The 17,381-nt window shown below is 45.0% G+C and overlaps 2 protein-coding genes across 7 annotated transcripts in view; one reads left to right on the forward strand and one right to left on the reverse strand.

The window, feature by feature from the left end:
- Positions 1-1,496, forward strand: part of LOC106607479 (oxysterol-binding protein-related protein 7) — a 28,744-nt gene extending 27,248 nt beyond the window's left edge. For all 5 annotated transcript variants that reach the window (XM_014204465.2, XM_014204466.2, XM_014204467.2 and 2 more), the window contains 3 exons: positions 106-232; positions 572-694; positions 993-1,496. In XM_014204465.2, coding sequence (XP_014059940.2) covers positions 106-232; positions 572-694; positions 993-1,104 — 362 coding nt within the window. In that variant the 3' untranslated portion in view covers positions 1,105-1,496. The remainder of the gene's footprint in view (positions 1-105; positions 233-571; positions 695-992) is intronic.
- A 916-nt stretch (positions 1,497-2,412) lies between these two features.
- LOC106607478 (TANK-binding kinase 1-binding protein 1) lies at positions 2,413-17,036 on the reverse strand. Of its 2 annotated transcripts, none has more exons than XM_014204462.2 (11): positions 16,940-17,036; positions 9,650-9,906; positions 8,680-8,808; positions 8,255-8,359; positions 7,762-7,912; positions 7,448-7,650; positions 7,167-7,228; positions 6,842-6,951; positions 6,079-6,578; positions 4,149-4,406; positions 2,413-3,970 (listed from the first exon to the last, which is right to left on the reverse strand). In XM_014204462.2, the coding sequence occupies exons 2-11, from the start codon at positions 9,881-9,883 to the stop codon at positions 3,842-3,844; spliced, it is 1,881 nt and encodes a 626-aa protein (XP_014059937.2). In that variant the 5' UTR covers positions 9,884-9,906; positions 16,940-17,036; the 3' UTR covers positions 2,413-3,841. The 2 variants fall into 2 exon arrangements, with proteins under 2 accessions (XP_014059937.2, XP_014059938.2); XM_014204463.2 differs by having other exon boundaries at positions 16,631-17,036.
- Between the last annotated feature and the right edge of the window lie 345 nt (positions 17,037-17,381).

Here is a 17,381-nt window from a genome sequence, read left to right on the forward strand (position 1 = left end):
TTGCAAGACTATGGATGTTTTCCTCAATCCGTGAGTCCGTAATCCACTCTATAGTACCAGCACTATGTATTGCCTCACACAGTACCCTGTTTCTCCCATCTCCAGACCCTCAGCCTGATGACCACTTCCAGTACTATGGCTTCAGTCGCTACGCCAGGGAGCTCAATGAGCTGACTCCTGAACTGAAGAAGGTCCTGCCTCCCTCAGACACCCGCTATCGGCCAGACCAGAGGTGAGACCACCGTCCAGCCTGCTCAGTAATGCATACATAGATGTTTAGCCATGTGCACATAATTAGATTTGTCAAATGCGTTGCAAGTAGGGCTAGGAATACTTCTTGAACGCGATATCACCAGGAAGAACTCTGGGTCCTGTTCAGTAGGTCATGTAGGGGGTATCGTTCAGTGACCTTTACTTCCTCAAATGCCAGGGAGCTGTGTTGTGCATTGATGTGATGCCACATCTGATGTGGCTGCGTGCGATGGTACTGTACACACAATTGCCCTGTTAACGCCTTAGATTCTTTCATGCAGCTGAAGCTCTTTTTCGCTCCACTATTCTTTCCCCGTAGGATCCTGGAGGAGGGAGATGTTGCTGGGGCTGACAGTAAGAAGGAGGAAGTAGAGCAGAAACAGAGGGACCGACGAAAGGAGCTGGCCAAGAAGGGAGAGGAGCACGTGCCTCGTTTCTTCAGGTGAGTCTCGCCAACCGTCCCTTCCTGCCCTACGCAATCAAAGAGCATTTATTGTAGAAATGGCAAGGCAATGGTAACCAACACAGCTATTCAGGGTCTTTATGATTAGCTGAATCAGGAGTTAGGGCAGGGTTGGAATAAAAGCCTGCACCTGTAGCTTTTCCAGGACTTGAGTTGGTGACCATTGACGTGACATTGTGTATTCATGCACAGTGTTTAATTCCTTGGAGGCCTCTATTGATGCCCCTTTTAAAGGTTACCTCACACTAGAAAGTAAATATACTCTTCCCTCCTTCAGGAAAGAGCTGGATGCGGCAGGGAACGAGAGCTGGCTGAGCAACGGAACCTACTGGAAGATCCGCGATCAGCCAGGCTTCGCCAACACCAAGAACTTGGATCTGTGGTGTTGAGTAGACCTGGCAGAGCCTCCTGTCATTTTGGCTTCATCATAGACTATTACAGCCCAATGAGACTACTGAACGCAGATACTAAAGTTTCACTAAGCGAGAAGGAAGAGGAGTGGTGAAGGGAGTTTTGGTTGCATGGATGAATCATTCCAGGGTGACTGTCTGCCATGGAGAGAGGAAATGTCAACATGGAGTAGATGAGGACTACTTTGGATCTTTTCCTTCAAGTCTGATGTTCCCACGTTGATGCCGATCCTCCACACCCCTAGTAACCGCTCTGGTGTCCGCAAATGTAAACTGCCTTGAAAATAACCAGATTGAAATTGGTTCATGCATTTTTAACTGCCAAGTTTACCGCATAAGTGGTCGGAGATCCAACATAGCGTTTTGAATAATGTTACCGTGCATGTTATAGAGATGCATGATGCTTTTGTCAATGTAAGATGTCTATATATTTAAGCACTTATCGACGTATATATGCCGATTTTTATTTTTTATTTAAATCAGTTTGTGATATCAAATGCTCACTCTTATAAAGGGGGAAATAACCAGGGCAGGGGATTGTTTTTAAGACTGCTGTGGATTAATGGGGTTTTATGGGTAAGAAGAGCTACCTCTTGCACTCTCGATGGTCTTGCTGTGTTTTTGTATATTTAGACAATCATGTCGAGTTGTACTTTACATCTTTGGACTTGTTTTAAATGACACGTTGGTATGAGTCACTGAATGCCTCCCATCCGTCTCCTTCCTGAACCGTTTTAAAGAGAACAGGGATCGTTTTAGCACTAGCCTTCTCACCGCTTCCCTTTTTTAATTTTTTCCCCCCTTACATTTCTTTATCTAGAGTGAGTTTTATAGATGTTTTTAATGCTTTTGAGGGTAATCTTTTCGACCTTGTTTTAGGTTGATTCTATGAAGTATTTTTATGGATGTTTCAACAGTGGGTTTTGCGGAAAAGAGAACCGTTGTTACATTTCAGTGTAAAAACAATTGGAGGGCTATAGCGGGAATTGTCCAAAATGAATTGTTTTCTAATCTATTATCAAATAAATACTAAACTAAAAAAATGTTTTTCTTTGAAACTGAGTATCACAGCTATTGTAAGCAGTTGTTTAACTGGAAAAATCTTTTTTACTATCGCCCAATGCAGGGAATGTACCAATGCAGGGAATGTAAAATGCCTATAGATATACAACATATTCCCTTATGAGTGTACGTCTATAATGAATTGAATGTGGAACCCAGTCCAACCAGTTGCTGTTTAACAGACTAGTCATTGACGACTGAGTTAAGGTAAGGTTCAACCAGGTATACCATTTTGAAATTCAGTTTATTATTTGCGTTACAGAAAACTGAAAGATGACTATAAAGAGTAAACTAAGCCTCCATGATTCTACAGAAGGGAAAAAAAGATGCAGAAAAGGAATACTGCAGTGTCTTGGAATGCAATGTGAGCACATGGGTCCATGTCCATTTTCAAATGTCATTCCTTCATCTCTGATTCCACTCCTGTATCTCGGTACTGTTCCGTCTCATTGGCAGAGTCTCTTGGTCTTCCTCTAGAAGCGATCCAGCAGTTTTATTGTGGTTGATTGCAGTGTTACCTTCTATGGTATCTATACTAATGGCATTGTCTTCCGACGGGTGTCGTCACTCCTGCGCGATGCTTGTCCCTCAACTGACTGAGTACCGGAAGATCTGAGGTAAGACAATGTACGGATGGTATATCCCCATCCAGTTTCTTTGGATCATATTGATTGCTGTGCAAATTTCAGAATTGGCTGAGTTGAGAAATCAGCTGATGTTCTGGTAATGTGTTGTGTGTCTGTCAAATTCCTGTCCGGTGGGTTTTAAATGTGTTGCTGTGAATTGTGTTGACAACCTGTAGGCAAGTACCAGAGATGACTGCGTATAAAGCTTCAGTATTCCGAGCTTCACAAATCATCCACGGAGAACAACAGCTTGGAATCACTGTACAGCTCCTACAAACCAGAGCATCTTCGGCCTGTTATTACCCTAGTTTTAATCACTGTGGTACAACATCATAAATTCCTCAATGTCAACATACAAAGGAGTTTCTTATGAGGTACCTATAGTGGTCCATCCTATCACTGTTTTAGGGTCCTCGCCACACTGCCATAGCTCAACTATTATTAGCTATTATCACTGACCCCTCTGTCATCCTTGACTTCATGTTATTTCATTACATTTTACAGAGACACGTGAGATGTTTTAAAGATTTGTCGTTGAATCTCGGTGATAACTATTCAAATTCCATTAGAACTAAATTCTAAAAAAGTGCTGCGTACCTCCTGTTATGAATATGCCCTTAAAGTCTGGGTGAAGAGTTCATTCTGGTTTGACAGAGTGTAAACTTTATGATTTAAAAGCATGTAGTTGGGGTGTGACCCATTTTTATTGATGGTTTTAAAAACAGTGCGAGGTAACCATGTCAAAGACCATACCTGATAACATGGGAGAGAGAGGGCGCATTCAGAAACAACACTGGCCCTTGTTATAGCCCTAAACTAACATTGTCAAATACAGAGGTAAGGAAACGTTCCAGTTTACAAAACGACAAGTATCACATCTAAATTTAGATGGATGATTCAGTGGATGCAGTCTGCCCTAGTGTCATATTGCAAAGGGGATCCGCAATGGGTTTCCTGATAATGGTTTAGGTTAGAATTTGACAGGGTAAGTTGATCTGTGTCTTGGGGGCAGGGGGGACGGGGGATGGTTAGATCTTGCTGTTCTCCAGGTGCGTGTCGATGTGTTTGATGAGGGCGTCGTCGGGGTAACCCGTGGGGAAGGTCAGCTGACACAGCGGGCAGCTCCGGGCGTCGTTCTCCTCCGTCTCCATCCACAACTGCAGGCAGCCAATCACAAAACGGCGTAAACGCTCAACTCGGAAGGTAAACACTGTAAATTTACTCATTGTAATGACTAAAAGAACCCGTTTTCTATTTGCATGTCACGTAAGGAAGCTCTGATTACTGCTATTGGGATACACTACTGAGCTCTGAACTCGAGCAGCAACAACTCACATTGATGGAGGGCCAGGACTGGGCGTGGTCTGCATTCAGGTACCCTGGCAGGTGGCAGGCGAGGGTAGCCGGGTCCTTTAGGGCCAAGAAGGAAGGGCAGGGAGGGGGTTCCCGTGAGCTTACCCCCATGGCCCCCAGTGTCCTGGGAGGACTGGAGACCGGGGATGTGCACCTCCACTCCTCATCGTCAGACGACTGGGGCGGGGTGACCTGTGGGGTGGGGGCCGGGGGATCCTCCAGATGACAGAAGTGGCGGCCCTGGATGGATAATACATGTTATATTAATGTTTTAAAATTTTATTCCCTAATAAAACTGTCATTAAAACAGGCGGTGGTGGTGCGGTTAAAACCTTATTTTATACATTTATCTTAAAATAAATACACTACTGTTCAAAAGTTCAGGGTCACTTAGACATTTCCTTGTTTTTGAAAGAAAAGCAAAAAAAAATTGTCCATTAAAATAACATCAAATTGATCAGAAACACAGTGTAGACGTAAATGGCTATTGTAGCTGGAAACGGCAGATTTGTAATGGAATATCTACATCGGTCAATTATCAGCAATCCTCACTCCTGTGTTCCTATGGCACATTGTTAGCTAATCCAAGTTTATCATTTTAAAAGGCTAATTGATCATTAGAAAACCCTTTTGCAATTATGTTAGCAAAGCTGAAAACTGTTCTGATTTAAAGAAGCAATAAAACTGGCCTTTAGACTAGTTGAGTATCTGGAGCGTCAGCATTTGTGGATTTGATTACAGGTTCAAAATGGCCAGAAACAAAGACATTTTCTTCTAAAACTTGTCAGTCTATTCTTGTTCTGAGAAATGAAGGCTATTCCAAAGAAATTGTCAAGAAACTGAAGATCTCGTACAACGCTGTGTACTACTCCCTTCACAGAACAGCGCAAACTGGATCTAACCAGAATAGAAAGAGGAGTGGGAAGCCCCGGAGGACAACTGAGCAGGAGGACAAGTACATTAGAGTGTCTAGTTTGAGAAACAGACGCCTCACAAATCCTCAACTGGCAGCTTCATTAAATAGTACCCGCAAAACACCAGCCTCAATGTCAACAGTGCAGAGGCGACTCTGGGATGCTAGCCTTCTAGGCAGAGTTGCAAAGAAAAAGCCATATCTCACACTGGACAACAAAAAGAAAAGATTAAGATGGGCAAAAGAACAGACACTGGACAGAGGAACTCTGCCTAGAAGGCTAGCATTCCGGAATCGCCTCTTCACTGTTGATGTTGAGACTGGCGTTTTGTGGGTACTATAAGGACACTAGTTTCTGAAACTAGACACTCTAATGTACTTGTCCTCTTGCTCAGTTGTGCACCATGGGACTCCCACTCTTTATATTCTGGTTAGAGCCAGTTTGCGCTGTTCTGTGAAGGGAGTTGTACACAGCGTTGTACAATATCTTCAGTTTCTTGACAATTTCTTTGGAATAGCCTTCATTTCTCAGAACAAGAATAGACTGACGAGTTTCAGAAGAAAGTTCTTTGTTTCTGGCCATTATGAGCTTGTAATCAAACAAATGCTGATGCTCCAGATACTCAACTAGTCTAAAGAAGGCCAGTTTTATTGCTTCTTTAATCAGAACAAGTTTTCAGCTGTGCTAACATAATTGCCAAAGGGTTTTCTAATGATCAATTTGCTAATCCAAGTTTATCATTTTAAGAGACTAACACAACGTGACATTGGAACACAGGAGTGATGGTTGCTGATAATGGGCTTCTGTACGCCTACATAGGTATTCCATAAAAAATCAGCTGTTTCCAGCTACAATAGTCATTTACAACATTGACTCTGTATTTTTGATATATTTGATATTTTAATGGACAAAAAATGTGCTTTTCTTTCAAAAACAAGGACATTTCTAAGTGACCCCAAACCTTTGAATGGTAGTGTATATACAAATGTGGTGTGTACCTCTGCAGCTAGAGGGAAGCCAAGCTCCAGGGCATGGTGGTGGGGACTACTGCTCAGGCTGCTGCCACCACCTCCTCCCCCTCCACCACCACCTACAGCTCCACGGGCCGAGGCCGGCCGGGGAAGCCCCACCAGGGAAACCCTGGGCGGGCGGGAATAAGCCCCAGACTCCCCCATGTTCTTGGGCTTGGGCAGGGTGGAGACTGGGTCACGGAGCAGCCTGGGCGGGAGCCTCTGGTGGGCAGATGAGTCGGCCACCTCTGAGTAGCTGCGGCGCCCCTGGAAGCGGGCACGCAGCCGTTGGCTGGTTGGCCGGCAGGAGTAGGAGGCTGGGCCGGTGGGTGAGTAAGCGAGGCCAGTTGGGGAGTAGGATGCGGGGCCAGAAGGGGGTGAGGAAGGTGAGAGGGGAGAAGAGGGAGAGGGGAGAGGGTGGAGGCGGTCTGGGGAGGGGCGTTGGGTGGCAGGGGAGCGACGCTGGGGGGCTGGGGAGTGTCTCAGGACTGGAGGAGAGAGAATGGGATGGTTATTATAGTCCATTGCTACCTCTGTAGCCCAACTGATAGAGTATGGCGCTTGCAACGCCAGGATAGTGGGTTCAATTCCCGGGACCACCAGTACATAAAACGTATGCACACATGACTAAGTCACTTTGGGTAAACGCATCATTACATTAGTGTCCTTATTGGCACCCTCATCGGGCATTTTCGCTATTATACTCCATTCAACATCAATATGGAGAACAATTGTTCTGTTTTCTACTGACCCATCTGCTCATGGGATGCCTTCCTGAGGATCTCAGTCTGTTTGACAGCCAGACCTCTCACACGCACCAGCTCCTCTGTCAGCTCAGTGTAGGCCAACGCCAGGTTCACCCTGCAAAGGAGGGACAATAGTTGATCACCTTCCGATGTTAGGACTGTGTCCAAAATGGCACCCTATTCCATAAATAGGCCACCCCACCCTATGGGGCCCTGGTCAAAAGTAGTGCACTAAGTAGGGAATAGTGTTCCGTTTTGGGTCATCGACTTGGTTATTCTGCTGACAATAGCTACATGGCAGGAGTATTAGATGGGGCAGCTGTCGCTCACTGTTCATCTCCTGCCTTCTTTATCCATTCCACGTCACAGTGCTCACAGGGTGTGGTCACCTCCTGCTGGACAGAGACAGACGTGTGTGTCAGTGGAGGCTGCAGAGGGGAGGACGGTTCATAATAATGGGCTGAAACGGAGCGAATGGAATGGCATCAAATACATTGAAACCATGTGTTTGATGTATTTGATTCCATTCCACTGACTCCGTTCCAGCCATTACCATGAACCCGTCCTCCCCAATTAAGGTCCCACCAACCTCCTGTGTGTCACTATCTGACCTGTCTCTGTACATCCTGCTGCAGCTGTCTGATCTCTGCCTGCAGCCTCTGTAGCTCCTCCTTCATCTCCTTCTCTCTCTGACAGGCCCCCTGGGCCTGCTGCCGCGCCCCTTCTAGCTCCGCCTCCAACCGCTGCAGCTTCAGGTCGGACACGGCGTCCAGACTACGAGAGCTCTGCAGGGTCGGACCCCGCCCGTTCCGCTCTGTAGCACACATCCAGGTACAGTGAGAAACATATACACACACACACACACACACACACACACACACACACACGTCCGCACTCACTCAAACATACACACACACACACTCACCGCGAGGCACGTCCAGACTGGTGTGTAGCTGTAGGTAATTAATGTTCTTGCTGTGCAGCTGAGCATTGAGTTTCTGCAGAGACCCCTCCCTCTGCCTCAGAGCTGACTCCAGACCACAGATACGCTCCATGTGCTGCTCTGCTAGTGTCGTCTGATGGAGAGCACACACACGTGAATGCACAGTTGATACACACACACACGCACACACGGATGTAGGGTGTATATATACACACACACGGATGTAGGGTGTGTATATACACACACACGGATGTAGGGTGTATGCAGGTAGCGGTACAATCTCTCTCACACACACACCTCTGAGGCACATTGCTGATAGAAAACTGATGGTCAAAATAGTGTTTGCTTTAATTTGTATGTAACGGATTCTATTTCATTACAATGCCTTAGCCCATAATACTGTCCCCTCCCTCATCACTCTACCAGTACAACTCATGGTGTCCAGATGGGGGCACTGTTTCCTACTGTTTCTCACCATTTTGTCCAGGTCTCTCTGAACGTTACTCTTCTCCATGTGGATCTTCTCATAGGCCTGAATCACATCCTCCAGCCTCTCCTCTCGCTCTTTACTCTTCTGGAGCTGAGGGAAAGGTGTACATTTACAAAGGGAAAAGTGTAGGAGAAAGAAAAATGTGTTCGATGTGCAGTTCCTCCTACCCTTCCCCCTCATTTCTCCTCTCCTCCCTCTTTTCCTACCTCCCCCTCTATTCTCTCTTACCACCCTCCCTCCTCTCATCTCCTCCCTCTCCCCTCTCTTCTTCTCTCCTCTCTCATCTCCCTCTTCACACTCCTCTCTCTTCTGTCTCCTCCCTCTCCCCTCTCTTCTTATCTCCCTCTTCACACTCCTCTCTCTCTCCTGTCTCCTTCCTCTCCCCTCCTCTCTCTTCCTCCATGTCTTACCTCCTGTGTGAGGGAGTTGACTCTCTGTTGCAGGTTGGTGGTCTCTGACTGCAGTAGACTGGTCTCCTTGGGTTCACAGGAGCAACACTGTAGGGTCCTCTCCTCCTCAAACTCACTGATCATAGGGAACTGAGGGAGGGGAGAGGTACAAGAGAAGGACAGTGGGGGAAAATGAGATGAGTAGGTGAGAAAGAAAGGAGATCAAAGGAAGACTGAGAATAGTACAAGGAGTGTCACAGCCCAAAACATAGGAGATGGAAAAAGCAAAAGTAGATGGGGAAAAAAAGTACACCAGTGCAAGTCGAGGCCAGTTTATTATTAGAGGTTAGAAAATAACCTTCCTCTACCATAACCTTTTCCACTGAGTTTCAACTGAATAATGGTCTCATTCAGGTATGCCTAATGGTTTCAGTACTTTGAAAATCAATCCTTCCTTCCACCTCTCCTGGAAGTAACCACTGATCTAAAAAGCACAGGTTCCATAGAATAGCTTTTACCAATTCAGTCATGTAAAATCAGTGATAGCTTTTAAAGGGATATTTTGACAATGAAGCTCCATCTACTTCGCCAGTGTTGGATGCACTCGTGGATAGCATTTTTATGTATCTGCATGCAGTTTGAAGGAAGTTGCCATCTAGCATTATCACACTTATTAACTAGCATTAGCGCAATGACTGGAAGTCTATGGGAATAACTAGCCTTTGTGCTAGGCTAGTTATTATTTTCTTTGAGAAACTACCTCCAACTTCTTTCATACTGGACTCTGGATACCATTTTGATGTGTCTGAGTTAATCGGACTCTGGGGAAGTAGATAAAGGGCCAAAATCCAGAACTATCCCTTTAAGGGGGGACGCCTTTTTGACCAGGCCCCATAGGGTCATTGGACTTCTCTTTAAAGTTGAGCAGTATAAATGGAATAGGGTGCAATTTGGGACGTAGCCTCTGTGATGAACGGATCAGTCAACCTACCTTGACCTCATAGTTCTTCAGCTTCCTCTTGATGCTGCTGTTCTCTCGCTCCAGGCTGGCCAATCGCGTCTTGATGTCATGGTAGGCGGCGGCCAGGGCGAAGTGGGAGGGGTACATGTCGTCTTGGATGGGTGAGGCCGACCAGTTGACCCCCGACCCCAAGCCGCAGCCGTCATCCCTCAGCCCCTCGCCCCCGCCCAGGAGGCCCAGCTCGCCCCCGAAGAGAGACTCCATCCCTTAGGCAGGTCAGTGGCTACCTGAGGGGGGACACAGGAAGGAGGGTACGTCATTAGAGCCAGTCATTCTGTAATACTGATGTTATGAACTGCAATACCCACAGTCAAAGCAGAACAGTCTGTCTGTTTCCTAAATGGGTGTCATTGGAAACTATTTTGGATTTTTTTTTATCAGAAAATGCTCTCTTCTTTCCCATTTATGTGGGACTGAGATATTTAGGTGGATCTACACAAACACAACAGATTGCGTTGACACATTTCAAGTCTCAAAGTATCTTATAAAACTGGGATTTTGGAGTGAAGAACAATCACTTCAACAACGTCAAACAACACTGTAACTAATGTTGGTTGACTTGTAAACAGACCACAGGGCCCTCTAGCATAGAAGGCTAGGATAACAGGAAGGATATCACTTCATAGCAGCATGGAGGCAACAGGGCAGCTGCGCCACCCATAAGGCCTCTTCCAGTTCAGTGAACACACACTACTGTCCCCAGGCCTTCCGAGGGAACAGAAGGCCCTGGTCGTTCCGGCGCTAGCCTCTCTCTGCCAGCCGCTCGCCTTCTCGCAGCAGGTGGCGCTAACGAGGCTCAAATGGCAGAGCGACGGGCCCTGGCGCAGCTCTGGTGTGAGTGAGAGCCACGGTCGACGGGCATATAGAGGGGTCTTGCGCCAACCCTGCCCAGCAGAGTCTGTCCGCAGTCTAGGCTACACATTGCCCGCTCCATCTGCCACCGTTTAAATCTGATTGGCTGTTGCCATGAACGTTATACCATCCCACATCCTGAAACATAAAAACCACCCTTTGTTTCTTCTAGTGCTCCCCCTCCCCACTCAGTTGGGAAATCTGGAATACTCAACTAAAGAGATATATAGATGCGTCATTGGGCGCTGTAGCCTAGATCTAGGCCAAGCCAACTGTCACACGTACAGACAGCCATGGCTTGTGTATGTGGAAGGTTTCCCAGTCCAGAACACATTTAGGTGGTCAACGCTGCAGCGCTAATATATTCAATATCAAAGTATCCATACCACTCCATATAGAAAATGTATGTATATTCCCCTGAACTATTTTCCCCTTCCCCTCTCCAGAAACAAATACAAAAAATATACATTATGCATACATATACATAAAATCATGCTGAAATCCCCTGGCCTGCAAAGGCTGCAGGGCTGAATCATAGTCTGTTAAGCTCAGCTTGGCTCATATATTTACAATTACAGGAGACCCGAGAGAGTGGTGTTCTTTTGATGTTGTTTGTTCTGCCAGCTGCATCTCTCATTTCTGATTCAACATCATTCAACATCTCCATAGCAGAGGCATGAATAGATATGGAAACAGCCCAATGAAAGAAAGGCACTCCAGTCTAGACTTCACACAGGTACCATAGTGAACCATGTGTTTCAAAGTGCCCTAAAGTCACTTTCTGATTACCCACATGGTCAACATCCCTCCTATAACATCAATATACCCCCCCCAAAAAAGAGACCACTATAAACCAATCTGGGATCTTATTTTTTACAAAGTCTTACCCAGCACAATTGCCCCTTCTGGGATGAATAATAATAAACGTTGTATTGGATTGGATTGAAACCATGTTAACAGACATAAACCAGTTGTTTCCCCACCGAACCACCCTTGTCCCTGGAGCTCGGGAACTGCAGCTGCCACAATGCTCCAGGTGGGTGGTGCGGTTGCATCCTGTAATGCCCACGAGATTCACCCGTTGGAGACAAGCCACTTTTCCAGTTAAAGGAGCAATCTGCAGTTTGCAACATGAATTTTTTAACGTAGAACTCAACGATATACACTCAGTGTACAAAACATTAGGAACACTGGCTCTTACCATGACAGACTGACCAGGTGAATCCAGGTGGGATCCCTTATTGATGTCACTTTTAAACCCACTTCGATCAGTGTAGATGAAGGGGAGGAGATGGGTTAAAGAAGGATTTATAAGCCTTGAGACCATTGAGACATGGATTGTGTATGTGTGCCATTCAGAGGGTGAATGGGCAAGACAAAAAATTGAAGTGCCTTTGAACGGGGTATGGTAGTAGGTGCCAGGCACACCGGTTTGAGTGTGTAAAGAACAGCAACGCTGCTGGGTTTTTCACACTCAACAGTTTCCCGTGTGTATCAATAATGGTTTACCACCGAAAGGACATCCAGCCAACTTGACATAACTGTCATTGGAGTCCACATGGGCCAGCATCCCTGTTGAACAATTTCGACACCTTGTAGAGTCCATGCCCCAATGAATTGAAGCTGTTATGAGGGCAAAAGGGGGTGCAACTCAAAATTAGAAAGGTGTTCCTAATGTTCTGTACACTCAGCGTAGACCCCTTGATTCTTGAAGAATAGAACTAATAAAGGCCTCATGAGCTTAGTTCAACTGTCGTACCCCATTAGAACAGTAATTATACGTTTATTTCACTCCAATGTTTTTAAACAATGTAAATGTAAACAAACACTATAGCCCCAAAACATGGTTAAAACTTTACATTTGATATATTGGATGTTCAGTTTTGAGTAGTTAAGTTTCACCAGACCCATCTTTCAGCCTTTTACCAAAACAGAGGCGGGGTTCCCGCTTTCTTGTTTCAATGGCGGATTGGCCCCTATAGCACAAGGTATATGCAACCAAGCAGCAAATGCTCCCTGCCAACCTGCCGCTGTTTGAGTCTCTATCACGTATTCATCGCCCGAGGGAGGAAACAGCTGGATGGGTGCAAGACTGATGACAACTGGATTAATGAGTTGGTTAGATCTACTGTTCACCAGATCTACTGTACACCAGATCTACTGTTCACCAGATCTACTGTTCACCAGATCTACTGTTCACCAGATCTACTGTTCACCAGATCTACTGTACACCAGATCTACTGTACACCAGATCTACTGTTCACCAGATCTACTGTACACCAGATCTACTGTACACCAGATCTACTGTACACCAGATCATTCCAATAAAGTCTGTTATGAATGGGGTTTTGTTAGTTCAAGGTTTTTGATCTGAGGCAGGAGTAAAGAGTCGTTTATAATACAGAATATCAAAACACTTGACAGTGTGCAAGTTGCAAAGTTTTAAGTCGGGGATATCCAAACTTTTCTGTGGACCCATCCCTCATGTACGTGCTTACATGTGGTTTGTGCCTCTATGCATGTGAATCCATTGGAATATGCACCTCTGCCAATTTCCCTCTTTTCCAAGTCTCCTTTGGTTGCAAGTGGTTTGCATTTCTACCTAGACTGTAGCCTAGCCTGGAGACAGTTATACTTCTGCCGAGAAGGGTCGAGCATCTTTCCTTTACTAACACCTACACACACACCCACACATGCATCAACTAACTGACACACACACAGTACACACGCACGCACACACATGCATTTACTAACACCTACACACAAACCCACACATGCATCAACTCCCTGACTCACACTGCACACACACACATCCTCTCTCTATTCAGAAAGCAGAGGACAAAGTAGCAACAGTGAAACACGAGCTGCTAGCGAGCCCATTCACCCCAGGGCCAATCAGAACAAGCCCATATGTCAATGTCACATGGCTAATTCATATTTTAATATTCCGGATATCAGCCAGAATGGATGCCCCGAGCTAACACTAGCTTAGCTCAATGTACTGTAGAGATTCAATATGCTTCTACGCTTTGGTTCAGTTTTAGTTTAGAACAATGCTTCTGTATACTAGCTACGGCAATGGTTTAGCGTCATAGTACGCTTCAGCACTGCATTTGTTTGTTATATTTAATTAAGTAGCCTTGCACGAGTGAGCTGGAATGGCTCATAGGAGCAGGAGCCTATTTCCAGTTTCTGTAGCGTGATGCAGCTTGATGTACACCCACCGGACAGGATGCTAGACTATGGCAGGACCTTACCCTCAATCTCCTTAATGCTGAGTGCCAAGCAGACGCAGAGATCGGCTCCATTTTTTTTTACCTTCTTTCAATCTCAGGGTGGACACTCTGACCACAATGCCAGTGAGTTGTTCTTCAGGCAGGCCTACATGTAATCCCTCAGATGAACGTTGAACTCTGCTCTAGTGAATTGGTTATATCCTTACTGCTTATAATCTTGTACTCCGGTCAAATACTTGTGAGATGGATGGCTGCATCTATCATAATGGCCACTGCAGAATGACACCAAAGGTTGACACTTAAAAGGTATAGGACTGACACTGGATACTTTAAAGCTAGAATCCTTAATTTAAACGATTGGTAAAAAGCCGATGGATGGGCCTGAAGAAATGTAACCACTCTCAAATTCATACACAGAGCTAAGGATGCAAGTTTTGAGGATATAGAGTGTTTGTTTACATTTACATTGTTTATAAACATTGTTGTAAAACAAGCTTATATTTTGGGTTCTGATGGGGTACGACAGTTGAACTAAGCTCATGCGACAAGTTATATTCTTCAAGAATCAATGGGTATATAAAATGAATTTATAAGTAAAAGACAAAAATGGATGCATCAACTAGCTTTAAAGACAATTTCCGATTGAGCTAACATCTGCAGCATTTACCATCAATGCAGTCTCCGCGAACGCAGAAACATTGCCTTTCAATTTCTATCGCGCTGTTGCGCACGTTTTCAGCACTACGGATTGAATCGAGCCCTTAGAATGTGCATGGTCCTTGCAAAGACAAACAAATGGAAGGAAAACAATATGTCTTAAGGAATGTATTGCCTTATTTGAATGTAATTTGAGGGAGGGAGCGATGAGAGGACAAACCCAGGGAAAGAGATGGAGCAAAAAAAAGGAAAGGGGGGAGAGCGAGGAAGAGGATGGCGGGAGAGAGGGTGTCCTTGAGGATTGGCACCATCCTATATGTGAGGGGAGAACTGAGGCCAGTACTCGGGGGAGGGGTCAACAGCTTGAATAGATGTTGCCTATGCACTTTGCGCGGGGGAGATGTGAGGGAGCGAGAGGGAGAGAGAGGCGCACACACACTGACGTACCGAAAGCCACCAATGGGAAAGGGACAACCATTTTACTTGAGTTCTAATCTTTCCCATCAACTTTCATATTACACCAAGCCCCAATTGAATGCTGTGCTCCAAACAAAAGAAACCCAATACAATCATACAGCCAAAAGCCCAACAAATAATGTAGCATTAGGGCATTGCTGCACATGGCTAGCTGTTGATAACAGGGTGTAATTGGTGGTGGGTGAGGCGTCTCACCTCCACATAACATAGGATTGTAATTCCAAATGGCACCATTTTCACTATACTGCACTATTTTTGACCAGAGCCCTAGTCAAAAGTAGTGCACTAAGAAGGGAATAGGGTGCTATTTGGAACGCACAACCTTAACCTCTCTTACAGTAGACCTGGTGGAACATGTTACATAATAGACTACATCATCATCATCATCATCATTATCACTGTCAACGGCCCACGAGCATGCTTCATCATGCCTCAAGTGCTGTACAGGCCTATCTGTACTCTCTTCTCCAGTAATAGATTTGACTTACACACTGAAAAGCAATGGGTGACAATGCCTCTAGAAAGCTATAGGTTTGAAAGATCAATGAGGGAATGTTCAATATCGCTATGCGCACATGCTTAAATCATCATTGCGGCATTGTTGCTGCTGGAATGAAAGGGCTTAGTGGTCTGAGAACATAAGGTTCCAAATAGCCTACTTGATTTCAGGAGGGACATTAATTGATGTTAGACCTTAAGCAAGACACCAGACACTTAACCTTGAACGTTTCCATAAACAGCTGTATCAAAATAAATAATTGAAATCCATCGAATAAAAATCAAGACATGACTTTTAGGCAAACCTGATTTCTTAGTAAAATGGACTTAAGACGAGTAGCACAACCTTTACTAGTAACATAACTTAAACTGAGTAAAACTCTCATTTAAACACGTCACTCTCCAAAGTTCCACCAGATACAGTTGTTACCGGCTATGCCCCGAAGCCGAATGTCAAAACTATGGAGATGCTATTTGCTGCGGGTTCGGTTAGCTGTTCCTCTCGCTAACAGCCTCTGACTGGTTCGCTGGGTGGTTAATGGCCAGTCAATTACTCACGGTGGCCGGTGAGCCGCGCTTTAGCACCATGCACAGAAGGATCGATTCCTCTGATTTAATGGATTCTGTCTGTTTGTTTCCACAAATGCACGTCCAGCTGTATTTCTTCATGGCACATATACGATGGTCATGGTCTGTCATAGCAGGGACATTTCAACGTATAAACAGAAAAACTTAGGTCTTTGAAAGACCTACGCATGGTGTTTACATAATTGAACAAAAATGTCAAGCACCATGTTTGATCAAGGACATTTTCATTTGAATACACTTCCGTTGACCTACCTGTGTATAATGAATTTAGTGCCTGTTATCATATAGTGGTGGTTCATAGACATAGTTACCAAGGTAACTTCGTTTTTAGCACGTAGGCTACGTTTGTATTTCTAAAAGAAAATGATAAGTGAGACAACCATTTTGGTCTGAAGCGTTGTCAACATGAGCATTCAGCACCACTAGCCAGTGAACAGCGCAAGTTTGTCTACGCTGCTAAACCAGTCCGGAACTGTCCAGTGTACGATAGTGATGATCTCTCAAAGCCACATGCACCAACATTAGGACAATAAAATAGTTATGTCAAGACAGTTACCAAAACACAACAATCAAACACGTGCATGAATATCTCCTGTAAGCAACAACCACGTCGTATGCTACGTTGTTTCATGTGATTACTTACAATAGAGCTCCTATATCGTTTCTCTTCTTGCGGCAAGACACTAGTGCTCGTTGCCATTCTCACGTTGTAGTGCAATCAGTAGCTAACCTAGTCTACAACATGGCTGTATACAGCGACGCAGCTCTCTCCATCTCTCCCAACGAAAAAAAAAATGAGTTCGCGCTTTTCCCCTTCCTCCTCATATCGAGCTCTTTTTATATGTACAAAAAAACCGTTGCCGTGAGCGTTACTTAACACCTGTTTAATAAAAAAATACTCTACAAAGGCACAACAATAAACACTGTCAAACAAATACCACGATATACTTACGCTTCCTCGTGAGATACTGTGCAAAATTCATAGCGAGAAAGGGGTTTACATTCGTTCATTTGCGGTTTACATCGACAATGGTTGGATTGTGGACGCTTGTGACGCCCCCCCCCCAACCCCTCTTTACACTCCCATTCTGTGATGAGACCGTTTTTACCAATAGAAGACGGTGAAATAGGTTGGAGCAGGGTTCAGAAAAGACCAAGGAGTAGCACATCAGAAGATCACTGACATGTGAGAGTTTATGGCCAAGAATATAACAAGATGATAGGAAAAATAAGCATCACATCCCCATATCATATAGGTTAGATTGTGTTCAGTTGTCACATTCTTTGCCTCATGATCTCTTTGTGTCCCTGGTTGCATAACTGCCTGCATCAGAAGAAAGAGATATATATATATATATATATATTCTGACACAAAGTGCTGACGTTCGAAGCTT

This window comes from Salmo salar, chromosome ssa06 (assembly GCF_905237065.1).
Source record: "Salmo salar chromosome ssa06, Ssal_v3.1, whole genome shotgun sequence".
NCBI lineage: Eukaryota > Metazoa > Chordata > Actinopteri > Salmoniformes > Salmonidae > Salmo > Salmo salar.